This window comes from Anser anser, assembly GCF_964211835.1.
Source record: "Anser anser genome assembly, chromosome: 7".
In the NCBI taxonomy this organism is placed as follows: domain Eukaryota; kingdom Metazoa; phylum Chordata; class Aves; order Anseriformes; family Anatidae; genus Anser; species Anser anser.
This window is the reverse complement of record NC_139727.1, coordinates 25,247,473-25,261,862: the sequence shown is the minus strand read 5'-3', so window position 1 is coordinate 25,261,862 and position 14,390 is coordinate 25,247,473. Positions and strand designations below refer to the sequence as shown.

The following is a 14,390-nucleotide window of genomic DNA, read 5'->3' as shown; positions in this document are numbered from 1 at the left end:
TTACCTGAAAAGGCAACAGATTGTTGCCATTGTCCGTCCTGAACGCGTTGTCTTCCATCCAGGATTTGGGGGTTAAGGGTGCAGCCCGTGGGAACTTCGGAGGGGCAATGACATTGCTGGAGAACGGCTTTTTAAGGGGTGAAATGGGATTGAGGGGGGAGGGTACGCCGACCCCCACTCCCACGCCGACCCCCACTCCAACTGCCCTTCGAGGGTCCCTACCAGCCTGCAGCCCACCCCAGGGGTTGGAAGGTGTACTCCAAGCTGCATTTTGATGGTTATTCCAGCTGGAGGAGGAAGATGAGGAGGCAGAGGAGGAAGACGGTTTGCTGGTCATGATGGGCTGATGACTGTAAGCAGCATTTCTCTGGGCAAAAGGTGCCTGATTAGGACTCACAGGTGACCTCCGCTGCTGCTGCTGCTGCTGCTGTTGAGCTTGCTGCTGCTGCTGCTGATGTTGGTGGTGTTGAGTCTGAGCTAGGCCAATCTGAGGCGAGAAAGTGCCACCAAATACAGGGTTGACATGGTGTGGAAAATTCTGGAAAAGCATTGTCCCATTGACTGGAGTAATCCCTTGGAAAAAGCTATCATCCACCGTGTTTGTGGTCCCCGTAGACCAGGTGCTGCCGAAGGAGGGAGACAAGGAGGTGCCGGCTGCAGGTTCTTGTTGAGGCTGGTGAAAGCTCAAGCCAGGCAAAATGGGAGACTCCATCTGCATCTTCTCCTTGCTATTTTGGGAAGGAGCTGATGTGCCGATACTAGTCACTGAACTGTTGTCTTCTGGCTTGGGCGTCTCCGACGAGATGGGCGTAGAGGGGGCTTCTGCTGAGTTTGGATCTTGCTGCTGCTGCTGCTGCCGCTGCTGCTGGGGCTGGGCTTTGCTTTTGTCCATCAGTAAATCATCCTGCATGGTTTGCGCAGCTGAAACAGTAGGGGAAAAAACCACAAAGACAGATTATTAACATTGTCATTCATACCACAAAGCAGGCTGTTTTAATCATTTGCCGGCCAAAAATCTCGTCCTATTGCTAGTGCTACGCTACAGCAAGTTGCAAGGCAAACCCGTAATCTTCCCCCTCCCCCATTTAGGAACATGTAAGCTTTGATCGTGCTAGATAGCCTTTAAAATATTTTTTTAAGATGCTTCACCCTTTTTGATGCCTTGTTTCCCTTCAGTCTAAATGAGAGATGTGCTTATAGGGCAGAGATATACAGCAATTTCGCCACGTCTCTTTTCTCTTACACCGGAACTCAGAGCTCTCACCCTGCAATGAGAAACTGATTCTGGTTCCTGTTTTTCCAAGCACCCTCCTCCTCCTCCACCTCCTCCCCCTGGCTATTTGCATACGTCAATAAATACTGCTGCGTCCTTCAGCAAGGTTAAAGAGACACCAGGCTTCGCTCTTCTCCACCCCCTTCTCTAGCAGGGCACCTTTAAAGGAGCCGGCTGCCTATTTTCCGCACCTACCAGCCGGGCTTTCGGGCACTTGGCCTGGGCAGGGGCGAAGGGTGCAGGGACCGCGGCGGGGTCCCCGGCTTTCGGCCGCCCCTCGCTGGAAGCCGGCCGGGGTTGCCGGCAGGGAAGAGCAAGGCCAAGAGGAGCAGGCAGGGAGGTGTTGTTAGAGTGTAATTCTTCTGGTGCTTTCACGGTGAGAAAGAAAAATGGGGCGCACTGAAGGGTTTTCAGCGGAGACGTGCCACCTTCTAAAAGCCATCTTTAAGCGCGCAAGACAAAGACTAGCCAAGCAATTTATTTGCCAAATGTGGATGTAAGTTGAAACGTTAAGAAGCAAATACATGTAGCGTGACTGAGCCTCTTATCTGCTAGAAGAGCTGCTCCATCTGAAGCAGATCCGATAACATACTTTGATTAATATTTCAAACCACAATAATAATGCATATACAGACATCAATGAACAGCAACTGCATGAAACTAGAACAGGAACCTCCGCATTTCTCAGACTTCTAGTCAACTGAGAAGATTATTATACATATCAAAAGTATTTTAATGAGCCAAACCTGCTTACTTTAATTGAGAAACTGTGTCAGAGATGGTCATCACTGAATACCTAACTGCACTTGTATTGAGCTGAAGGTGAGGTCAGCGTCCCTAATACCACCTTCTTTCCAGGGTTGTTTTCATGTAACAACGGAAAGTTCAGCCAAATCAATTCACCAGTTAAGAAAGGTGGCAGAGTGAAGTCAGTGACCCTTTCTGACAGGGACAGTTTTCAGCTGGTCCGTGTGCACCTTTAACATTTTTCGTATTTAAATCTCTTCTAAGCCATTCACACCCTTTTTAGTTAAAATGGGGGTAAGGACAGGTTTCTGCTATCAGCTAAGTTACTTCGATTGCTGCCTATTATTTCCCTGTTCAATACGAAACCAGCCAGCGTGTGAAGGCTACATTGTGATTCAACATTAAGGCAAGATCCTAAGAACAGAGGAAACTATTGCATCTGTAACAGGCAGCTCTGCTGCTGCCGATGGGGGTGCAGAAAACCCTGAGAGGCATTTTAAAGCAATGCTGCAGTAAGCCATAATATACCAAGCCCTGGGTAGCTTTCCATTAGCTGCATTTATGGCAAAATCACCATTACTCCTGTGGCTGCATAAAATTGCAGATGATTCTACATCAGAGAGATCAAAAGGTAGTATTTATCCCTCCCCTGGTTCTGAGCCATCAGTATAAAAATATGGAGCGCAAAATATAGCAGCTGAAATGCTAAAATTCTGTCGTCAATAAAGTATATTTAAATCAGTTAGTCACCGAGTTATCTATAGTGGCTAGCACAGCAGTGGCTTCCAATATGTACCTTGACTTAGCTATTTGTTTTTGAACTTTATCCTACGGGCTGCAATCCACGTTCATTTTCATATTACTTCTTAAAGGTAAAATCACTGCACAATTCAACTCTCTTGTCAAGGTCAAGACCTACCTTTAGCAGTGAAGGCAGTCTGAATGGAAAAACACTGGCTGATAAATGGCTGAAAGGCAGGCCACCAATGCCTAACGCTGGACTAATATGCAGTACCTCTTGGTTATTTGCTGGTGTAAGTATTTGTGCAAATTTACAATCCAGTACAGGAAATCTATATCCCCACAGCAATACCAGCTCCGTTTGCATGCAGTAACCCATGCAGTCAATGCAGAAATTCTTAAGGAACAGTTACCTTTAGGATTTTCTCTACTTAAAGCTCAACAAAATGTCAGTATATTTATTTTCTTCTCTCGGGTTTGGTATATGACAAACACTCGGCCACTCTGGCAAGAGCACTTTGACAACTGGAAGCTTTCGGCGCATGCTCTGCCACGGCATTCTGGGCTTTGCAGTCTCGGCCGGGCTGGGAGCACCGGCCTCCCAGCGGGCGGCTCGGCAGCGCCCAACGCATCGCTTCGTAACCCCAGAGCGTACAGCTGCCTGGGCAGAGCAACGAGCGCTGGCCAAAGGAGAGCTTCCAGTATTTCCAAACTTTCTCCTGAACTCTGAACTTTTACTGCAAGAAATTAATGGTGAGCTCATACCAGCTAGAGAAAGATTACAGCTATTACAAAGGAGATTGTGTCACATTGCTTTGAAGAAATTATTAAGTAACCGCTTGTCCTAATGCAATTTCTAAAAACATTCTGACCCAAACACAAACAGGGCAAATATGAAAACTTAAAACAAATCAAAATCAGCACATAAGCAAAAACTTGTACTATATGAATAGCTTCCAGTTCCCAAGTTACCATTTTTTTTCATTACTCAGTTACTGTTACAACCCTGAAAATTCTTCAAAAAAAAAAAAATCACAAAAAAATGGGAAGGTGAAAATTTTACTATTTAACATTGCATCTATTCTGTTTGCTGCAGCTTCTCATTTCAACTGCCTCCCTTCCACTGCCCACATATCTCCAACCTCCACTTCAATACACAGCCTGAAAGGAATTTATCTTATAAGGGATTCACATTTTGATGATTAACATAGGTCAGATAATATTTTCAGAATTTAATTCACAGGCATTTGTACTCTGTCTTGTACTGATCCATGAATTATTCTGGATTTTTGTTCTGGATAATTATAATACTGATCATTCTGGAAAAATGCTAATGCTTGTATGAAAATCACATAGTTGAAATCAGAAGCGTGAAAATATCAGTGTTTTCTAAAGTTGCAGGCTGATTTTTCAAAATATGAAATATGCATGACTTTATGGGTGAAAGAGAGATGACTAAAGCTGAGAAAGATAAATTAGGGTAGCTGAAAATGGGTTGTTAAAACACCCTTGTATTTGCTTTCTACTGTCTGTTTATGTTGGACTGTGTGGTTTGCCTGCCTTAAATCAATGCTATAATTAAGAGTTTCAGAACGCTTGCTCTAACCTGTTTGTCCTACTCTGAATCATCAAGGGCCAGGACTGCTTCCTTACAGCAGCTGAAAATGTCTCTCTCTTTTTTTCTTTTTTTTTTTTTTTTTTTTTTAAATATTGCAGTGAGTATAGGGCTCGCTCTGGTTGTTCTACACACCTCCCTTATGTCCCTTCTTACTTTGGGGTTATTGCTTTCAGATGCTTTGAGGATCCGCGTGGAAGGACCACGCCCTTGCTGTCAGTTCTTCCCAGGAGACAGCTTCACTTTGTAGATCAATTATTAAGATAAGGAGAGTGCTCATTATGATATTCACAAACAGAGAAGCACTCCGCAACCAAAGAGAGCCAAGTTGTAAAGGCAGTTTTTGATCCATTAGCCACTAGAAGAAAAACACTTTTTATTTCTACCAGCCAACTTTCATAATTGGAAATTAAAAGATAATAACAGCTATATCAGAACACAAGAGCTTCATTCAATCTGATATCTGAATTACTTGACCTGGGCCAGCTCCAAAGAAACAAATGTAAGAAATGCCCATATAAGCCTAGCTAACTCGATTAACATTGTATTGAGTATATTTTTATTTTACAAAATTCATTATAATGTAATTTAAGCCTACTACAGCTAACAACCCATGCTAGTCTTTCTGCCGTAAAGTGAATAGTCCACTAGCTTAACGGTTAAAATGAAGTATTATGTTACTGAAAAACTGAGTTTTATTGTAAAAATATTTTTCTCAGATAACATTTGTTTCATTTGAGCTTAATTAAGGGCTCCTTGTCTTTTAAAAGATGGAATCAAATACATATAGAATGGCTAACTGGTCTTGTCATTTAATTTATATACCGCCATCATTGCAGTTAAAAGTCAGCATTGCCAAAAGAGAATAAATACTTTCATATTGCCAGGTTACTTAACTTTGTTGAAAACAGTGAATACTTCCAGCAGTTTTAATGTTGTCACATCAAAAGAACTGTATTAAAGAACTCCTGCTTCATTATTCAGACCCTTTTTCAGGCCTTGCTGAAACAGTTAGGTAAATATTTAATATACCTCCGTATTCTTCTTACATTAATTATCATCTTCTTTATTAAGCTTAAATCTGTGTAAGTTTATTATCAATTTAGTATTTTAAGAGATGACCTTTGGGAATAAATCTGATAGCCAAATGTAAGCCCTAAATAGCTCATGTTATTTTGAGTGGTTTTCATTTAGTTCTGCATTTGCCTTCAAACGTGCAGTTTTATTTAATTCAAAATGGCTGCCACCTCCAGTCCGCATCAGTGCGGCTGAGCCCAGTCGGATCTCAGGCAGTAGCAGTCACTGCCCTTCACTTTGCATTGGCAACAGGGAGACTTCCCAGGGGAGTTCTCTCCAGGCCCAAATGCTGAGGTGAAGGTAAGAGAGGACCGAGTGAGACAGTGCAATGGGCACCACATAGATGGAAGGAATGAACAAAGAGGAATCTTTTAAGGGAAACAATGATTTAACAAATGAAATAGCTCTGAGAGGCAACCTGAGATTTATAGTGGAAATTGCCAATGCAAAGAAGGAAGCATGAAAAAATAAAAGTGGAAAGAAAAGGAGGAGGAAAAGGGGATGAGGGAGAATGAATTGAAGGAGGAGATTGTTGGGCCGAATAAAGAAAGCACTTGAATAGAGCAGCTGCATATCCGGTCTTGCTAGGGGGAAGAAATGAGGATGGAATGACAACTCTCGCTCTCTCAGGGAATAAGGAGAGTTCTCTCAAATTTAGAAACAGTTGGTTACGTATGTATTTTAATGTCATACTTTGATTCTGAGAAGACAAATTGAGAACCCATACCCCAAGCTGTCCGATTAAGTCTTGAAAAATGAAAAGGCACAAAGCAGTTTCTGGGTTCCAGGACTTTTAAGCTATTTATAGGATGTTACAAGGTCTGCCATTATGATTTTGTATTTCATGTTTGCAAAGAAATATAATGTACATACCTACCAAGCATTTACTATTTGACTTGGTATTCAAGATTTGATCAGTCTCCTCAACCCTCCCTACCCAACAGAGGTAAAGCAAAGCAGCATGCTTTGTCTTCAGCCTCGCATGGTAGCCAGGTGATTCTGGATTCTAGTTACATTTCTTCAGGTAACTATTGCTCACAGTCATTACTGCTGATCATAATCTCATAGCTTTATCCTAAATGGCAGGCAGCTAGCATGTCCTCTCAACCCCAGAACAGAAATACAGAAATTGCACAAGTCACAAAGTCCTATGGATAAAGCCAGCATCCCTGCTTTGATTTCTAAGGTTTAAGAATCAATATATAAAACCTAAGCATTTGGCTGGCCTATCTGATTAGTGCTTTGGCTAGTAGACAATTGACTTATTCCAAAGTTTAGGAATTGGGAACTCTGATACCTAATATTGCTCTTATATTTCACAAACAGCTATAATTGGGAAAGCGTTTATTAGGTTCTCTTCCAGTAAGCCATGCCCATATGGTTTATTCAGGCCCCTGTACACCCAAGACTTCTCAGCAGAGCAAGCAAAATTGAATTTTACTGTCCCGAGACTAAGTACAAAATACATTTTCTGGGACAGGATGTCAGCACACTGCCTTCATCCTATAAGTAGTATTTACACCAATGTAGCTTCTTTAGCAATCCTGTTTATGATATGTCTAGCAATTAGAAAATAAACAGCACCCTCCCTACTCTATATGTATAATACAGCTTACAAGTCCAAGTCAAGTTATTAAAGGATAAATGGAAAATAAGATCTGGGAAAAATAAGGTCAGGCACAAACAGTGAAAACAGAAAAACGTACATAAAACCGGGTCTAATGCATCCTGAGCTGAGGGACCAACAGTGTAACCAACCTCTGCGTTTGTATTATTCTATAATCTGACAACGGTGCAATACTTCACTTTTTAACGCACACTTTTACAACACTTTTCTCTCACCAAAGACTCTCCAAACCAGGCTGGTTTTCCCCTCACGAAGGCAGCAGGGCCAAAGAAAGCCTTCTACCCGGCCCGTCGGGCTGCACGCAGCCACCAGGCCATTTCTGCTCCTCTCAGCCTAGAGCAGGTGCACAGCCAGTCAGTGCCATGTCGCGTAACTGTGGTGTAACAAAGCAACCTTGTCATTTACACAAGCTTTCAGGAGCTAGTTACATGTAGCAGATCTCACTCCAAGAGGTAAATATTTAATATATATGTGGATACATATGTATAAATACATAAACAGGCGTAAAACTAAAAAGGAAAGCCCAAAGCTGGCCGTTACTGACAGACCTTCCTAAGAACCCGGAACGCTCTAACTGTGACGACGGATTTAGCAGCACCTCAGAAGGTTGCCCCCCGGGCGGCAGCACGCCCGCCGCCGGCAGCCCCGCGGCCACCGGCCCCACCGAGCCCGGGCCGGGAGCCGCCCGCACCTTGCACCTGCCGGGGCGGGGGGGAGCGGCGGGAGCCTCCTTCCCCGAGGGGGCGCGGGGGCGGCCTCGCCCTGCCCACGGCTGTGAGGTGAGGAGGCGGCGGCGGGGCTGCGCCGCTCCCCTCCCCTCCCCTCCGCCGCTGAGGAGAGTAACGGTCGCTGCGCGAGGAGGAGAAAGGCGGGAGCCCCTTCCCGCTCCCCTCACGGGGCCGGGCCGTTACAGAGGGCGCGCGGCCGGTGCCGACCTGTGCCCCCCACGCGCACACACCTGTCCGCGAGCGCGGCCCCGCGGCCCGTACCTGCCCCGCGCGCGGTGCCGGGCGGCCACTACGCGACGGCGGCGAGGAGCGGCATGGGGCGGGCGGCGGGCAGGGGGCGCGCCCCGCCGGACCTTTAAACGGCCGCAGGCGGGCGGCGGCAGGACTACACTTCCCGGCGGGCCTCCGGGGCCCTGCCTGCGGCTTAGGGCGCAGGCGCGGTGCTAGGGAGGCGGTGGCGGGCGTTGCGGCTGCGCTCGGCCTTTACCTCACAGAGGCGTCGGTGCCGCCGCCTCCCCTTCAGCGCCCGGCAGCGCGGCCCCGGCCCCGGCCCCCTGAGCGCGCGGCACGCCCAGGTCGGTGTGCGGCGGGAGGGCGGCTCCGGCTCCTCGCTCCCTTCTCCCCCTCCTCGTCGCCGCGCGCGCGGCTCCCTCGGGGCCGCCTTTGTCGGGCCGCGGGGCCCGGGGCGGCCATGTCGGAGCAGCCGGGCCTGGCCCTGCAGCAGACCATGGACAGGTACGGGGGGGGGCGGCTGAGGGACCCCCGGGATGGGCGTGTGCCGCGGGGGCCGGTGCGAGGGGCAGGGCTCTCTGCTTTCGGGGAGGACCCGGGCTCGAGCAAGCTCTGTCGTAAATCAGTGCGAAATGTGGCGGGCGCCGGCGTGGTGTCGTTATCGGTAGGGCTCAGGAGGGCCGCGGTGTCGCCGCGGGGTGTGGGGGGGTTGCTCTGGAGGGTTCCGGGCCGGAGGAGGAGGGCAGGGCTGGAAGGGGCCCCGGGAAGGGCGCTGGGGGTCGGGGGAAGGCTGCCCAGGCCCTGCGGGGGTAGGGGAAGCGTTGACGTGCTCGTGGAGTAAAGCACCCAAAGGTGAGCTCGGCTTACCTCGGCCTCGCGTCGTTTGTTGCTGCTTTTATGGTCTCTGGAGAAACCTTATGGTCGCCTTCTGGAGCGCTGTTAAAACGTACAACCTATAAACTACTGTGACTTAAGGTTAGGGGAGAAAGGATGTTTACTTAGGTTTATTTTCTCTTTATGGCTTCATTTGCTTATGTAGCACTTTCACCATGTTGTGCTGAGGGCTTAAGATTCCTGATGTGCAGCATTGAGTCAGCCAGGAAGCCCTTAAGACTTTCCCCTATAAACATCAAAATAACCTGTTATTTAGCAGGTGTGATATAGGCTGGTATTTCAGAAGGTGGGGACCCACAAGGAATCAGTCTTCTGCTGATAACACCTGTCAAGCTTTAAGCACAAGGAAGCTTAAAGCCTGGTGTTTTTTCTCCTTTTCAGGTCACCCCTAAGGAAAAAAGGATTTAGCGAAATGCAGGCTGTCATCAGGCAGATGCTGGAGACATAAAGCTATATGAGGCAGGGGCAGAGCTTGCACAGCCTGGAAGGTGAGGATGATGAGGAATTTCAGTTTCTTTCAGAATGAGGATAAAAGCGAGTTGTTATGGGGGGAGAGAAAGTGTTTTTTGACTGTATTTTAGGAAAACTGGAGAATTGAGTTTATAATTTAGAACAATAACTGTCAAGGAGGCTAGGAGTCAGGAACTAGAAATGTTTTTGCAAGAAGTAACAGGAAGGAGGTAGTTTTAGAAGTATTATCAGGAAAGTAATCAGTTTGACATTTTCTGTGAAGCTAGGGAATAAAAGGGAAGAGAGTGAAGACAAAATAAGGGGGAGGATGATGGCAGAGCTATTATGTAGGAAGAGGGAAGAATGAAGATCATGAGTGGAAGAATGTTGCAGAATCAATTCCTCTGAAACTAAGTAAAACTCCTTTCCATCCTATTTCCATCCTGAAATTTGTAGTCTGATGGTACATAGCATGCTGTTATTTTGGAGGCGAAGGAAACTGTGGTATTCTGAGTGGATGCCCTACTGTCTGTGGCTGTTTTATCACGTCGTGAAGCCCTAATTCAGCCTTTTGGGATAGGTCTGTGAGGTGGTGTTTATCTGCGTTGTGAGCAGTAAATCAATGTAATGGAGATGATGGTAACTGAAAACTGAAGCCTTTCTCTTGCATTTGTAACAGTAATTAGGACTGACATGCAGAAGGCCGCAGAAATCACAAATCTTTTGTGATATTTTTGCAACTTTTTTTTAAGCTTACGTTTTGTAGAAGTGTCCTGTTTCCTCTATCTTGGAAGAGGCTTTAGAGCCTTCCCAGCATTAGCAAAAGCACTGTTCGTGACAGTGTTACAACAAACTTTATCCAAAAACCATTAGAACCAGGTGGCATCTAGAAAGCAGTGGAAGAAGTCATGAAAGATTTAAGTGAACATTCAGTAACTAAATTTCTTTTTTTACATGGTGGCCAAACCAGTTCACTCTTCCGTAATTGTTATGCCCAATGCATATGTGGGGTTTGATGTATGTTTAATAGTCTTACATCCTTTCAGCTTTGTGAAATTGTCGTTTGTATCTCTGGTCCTTTTCAAAGACTATTCCTACTAAATTTGGAGTAACAGAGTTGATCATCTAAAATAATTGGAAGGTGTCCCTGACTGACTTAACAACAGGGACAGTGGGAAGTTTGAAGTACCTAGGCTTCAGAAAAGGAGGTATGAAGAGGGACTGCAGGTGTCATCCAAGACTCTATTGGGCTCCATATAGGAGACTTAGAAACAGTTGTGTGGGAGACAATGAATGAGTGGTACCAAGGAGCAAGATGTCAGTAGCAGAAGCTTGGAATAACCAAGACCTGAAGATGCAGTCAGTATAAAGAAGTTTTGTTTTGCCTACTGTGTTTATACAGTGGGGTTACATTAGAAGAAACCCATTTCCGTTCATCTGGTATTTCTCAAGATGATGCATAACTGCTCTCATGTTGTATGTAGCTATGGTCAAGATAAACCTTTGATATTTCACTTTGGGGAACATAACCTGTGGATTAATTCTCTGTAGGGATTCTGAAGGCCTGAAGTGCCTCTTCTTCCATCCTGTTATCCTTATTGCTAAGCACAGGCGCTTATTTTCTTGGGTAGCAAGAAAACATGCAAAAGCTTAAGAGTAACTGTTAATGCATTATAATTGCACACAAAGAGCATAGTGTTAAATTGAGATCTCATAGTGAAGGATGCAGAAAATAGCTTTTCAGTGAATAAGGCTTTCATTTGAATCTAATATTTAGGTTATTAGAAGGAAAAAATTAGCTTTCTGTTCCAACTAGGTGGTCACACTGAGTGAGTGGTGGTGTACTGTTGTATTGGGAGTAAATTTTTGCTGTAGACTGGAAAGTATTCACTGCTTCATACAGAAGGGTCAGAGCTCTTAGAGCAAGTTCTTAAATTATGTATTTGTGAGAGGACATCTGGTTTCGCTGGGCTCTTGGGTTGTACAACTTCTTTAATAAAGCAATTTGGATTTCTCTAGTACAGAGTGTCTCTAGCATCTCAGCACTGTTGCCTGGGATTCATTTTCCTTTTAGGACCTTGTACTCCATCCTCCTTACTTTTCATGCATAATTTTAGTCTGTACTACTTTTTTGACAAGCAACACACTTCTAAAAAAAAAAAAAAGGGTAAATAGCTGTCAAGATGTAATTAGTTTGTAGCTTGAAATTTCTAGCTAAGGATTTTATGCTTAGCTGAAGGATTGCTACAGCATGAATGCAACGGGGCAGGAGAAATTAATGTGACCATAAAAAGACACTGCTGTCTGGAGTTTTTGGGTTTGTGGCATTCCAGAAACTAATCTGGGTGATTATCATAGAATCATAGAATATCCTGAGTTGGAAGGGACCCTAAAGGATCATCAAGTCCAACTCTTGATACCGCACAGGTCTACCCAAAAGTTCAGACCATGTGACTAAGTGCACAGTCCAATCTGTTCTTAAATTCAGACAGGCTCAGTGCAGTGACCACTTCCCTGGGGAGCCTGTTCCAGTGTGCAACCACCCTCTCTGTGAAGAACCCCCTCCTGATGTCAAGCCTAAATTTCCCCTGCCTCAGCTTAACCCCGTTCCCGCGGGTCCTGTCACTGGTGTTAATGGAGAAAAGGTCTCCTGCCTCTCGACACCCCCTTACGAGGAAGTTGTAGACTGTGATGAGGTCTCCCTTCAGCCTTCTCTTCTCCAGGCTGAACAGGCCCAGTGACCTCAGCCGTTCCTCGTACGTCTTCCCCTCCAGGCCTTTCACCATCTTCGTAGCCCTCCTCTGTACACTCTCCAACAGTTTCATGTCCTTTTTGTACTGTGGTGCCCAGAACTGCACACAGTACTCGAGGTGAGGCCGCACCAGGGCAGAGTAGAGCGGGACAATCACCTCCCTTGACCTACTAGCGATGCCGTGCTTGATGCACCCCAGGACACGGTTGGCCCTCCTGGCCGCCAGGGCACACTGCTGGCTCATATTCAACTTGCTGTCTACCACGACCCCCAGATCCCTCTCTTCTAGGCTGCTCCCCAGCGTCTCATCGCCCAGTCTGTACGTGCAGCCAGGATTTCCCCGCCCCAGGTGCAGGACCCGGCACTTGCTCTTATTGAACTTCATGCGGTTGGTGATCGCCCAGCTCTCCAACCTATCCAGATCCCTCTGCAAGGCCTTTCCACCCTCATTCGAGTCCACAACTCCTCCAAGTTTGGTGTCATCAGCAAACTTGCTCAAAATACCTTCTATTCCTACATCCAGATCGTTTATAAAAATATTGAAAAGTACCGGCCCTAAAATGGAGCCTTGAGGGACCCCACTGGTGACCGCCCGCCAGCCTGACGCAGCTCCATTTATCATAACCCTTTGGGCCCTGCCCGTTAGCCAATTGCTCACCCATCATGATCCTTTCTTGCCTCCAGGTTGGGATTTCCATCTTTGTCATTTTTTCTTCTGGCTCATGTTTGAGTAACAGGCTGGGAAATAGCCTTAAAATGCCATCCTTTGCTGCATGCAGAATTCTGTAAAGGGCCATACTCCTGGAATGGTGCATGCACTAGAATGTAGTGTTTATTGGTCTAAATAATGAGGTTTTATTATTTTAAATCCCTTCATTCATGTTTTTAATGCCTAAATCACAGAATAATAGGAATTTCCATTTGAAAAATTAGAATTGCGGCAGGGTGTGTTTTGTTAATCAATTTAAAAACATTTTTCAAAATTTAATTAAAATTACCAGATTACTTGGAAATGCCTTAGAAATTGTAGCTATTGCTCTGAGTGTGCAAGAGAAGCTTTACTTGGAAGTCAGTCCTAAGGCATTTGTCAAATTTTAATAGGTAGAGGCCATTTCATGTGCTGTATGTATTTTTAATGCAAAAGCGTTTTCCTTTCTTAAGGAAATACCCAGAAATAACTTGACACTGAATGGTTTTAGGATCTTGAACCTTTACAGTGAAATTACTGTGCCTCGTATGCCAGCATTATGAACTGAGTCCTTATGTTTTTCAAATACCTATTTGAAAAAAGCCTTAAAGTGGAAGTTTTTTTTTGTGTATTTTCAGGTTTTCTATTCAGTTAATTTTGTCTTTTGTTTCTGTGAATTTTGTCTCTGCACTGTTTAAGAGCAGTTCTGCCAACTGAATGTTCATAAGTTCTGTGAGCTGCCTTGTGCAGCCCTTGGACCAGGTGTTCTGGCTTCTTCATGTGTATTTCAGACGTTTTCATTCTTTCTGGGTAATGTTGAAATTAAGATGCTGAACTTTCTAGTAGGTTTTGGTGCTAGATTTGATCAGAAACTTATTTTTTTAAATACATTTTTCCTGTATCATTTGCATGTTAAATGTAATTCTGTAGCTCTGTTTATAAGCATAAATAATGTGGAAATTCAGTATGTTTTAAAGCTTGTACTTATATCCTGCCAGTTTGCTGTTTGGTAGCTCTCTAACAGCTGGGTTGCTACTGCGGGGCCGCCAGTTAGCAGTGACCCTGTACCTAGTACCCCCGCAGCTGCCTTAGAGGGCTTGCCTGGGACTCAGAGTTACTGTTGCTGAAACATATGAGAAAACAAAACTATTCACTGTTAATCTTACTGTGCAGTCTTTTTACTATGTTGACTGAACAGTTGCCTTTTGAAGTGATAAGATTTTGGAAAGTTGTTAAACAGGTACCTGTCATAGTGAAGTCAGTGACAAGCCCACGTTGATGGAAAGCCCAGGTGATGTAAATACTTGATTCATTCAAAAATAATCTTGGAAGCTGTCATTTTTTTTTCTTTTTAAAGATTGTTACTTTTAGGATAAACATTTCATTAGATAGCTTCTGATTTATATTTAGTGGTGATAATCTGGTCAATCTGCTGTCTTCAAAGCAAAAACAAGTGTTTAGCCATGCACCTGCTTTTTCCTAGCCGTATCATTGCCTGTTCTCACATTAATGTGAGCCATAATGCAAAGATGTGCTAATATTTTTAAGCTTTGTTTTCTTGACTTCA

At 45.0% G+C, this 14,390-nt stretch overlaps 2 protein-coding genes across 18 annotated transcripts in view; one reads left to right on the top strand and one right to left on the bottom strand.

Moving 5' to 3' along the window:
- Positions 1–8,210, bottom strand: part of CPEB3 (cytoplasmic polyadenylation element binding protein 3) — a 93,973-nt gene extending 85,763 nt beyond the window's left edge. For 3 of the 15 annotated variants that reach the window (XM_083844764.1, XM_083844773.1, XM_083844772.1), the window contains exons 1-2: positions 1,265–3,922; positions 5–921 (exon numbers count right to left, since the gene is read on the bottom strand). In XM_083844764.1, the coding sequence (XP_083700890.1) occupies positions 5–921; positions 1,265–1,346 (999 nt within the window). In that variant the 5' untranslated portion in view covers positions 1,347–3,922. Of the gene's footprint in view, positions 1–4; positions 922–1,149; positions 3,924–8,038 lie in introns of those variants that run through there. The other 12 variants (XM_083844778.1, XM_083844770.1, XM_083844767.1 and 9 more) reach the window with 8 other exon arrangements.
- Positions 8,211–8,259: 49 nt separating this feature from the next.
- Positions 8,260–14,390, top strand: part of MARCHF5 (membrane associated ring-CH-type finger 5) — a 29,850-nt gene continuing 23,719 nt past the window's right edge. For 2 of the 3 annotated variants that reach the window (XM_083844781.1, XM_083844780.1), the window contains exon 1: positions 8,550–8,703. In XM_083844781.1, the coding sequence (XP_083700907.1) occupies positions 8,576–8,703 (128 nt within the window). In that variant the 5' untranslated portion in view covers positions 8,550–8,575. The other variant, XM_083844782.1, reaches the window with a different exon arrangement.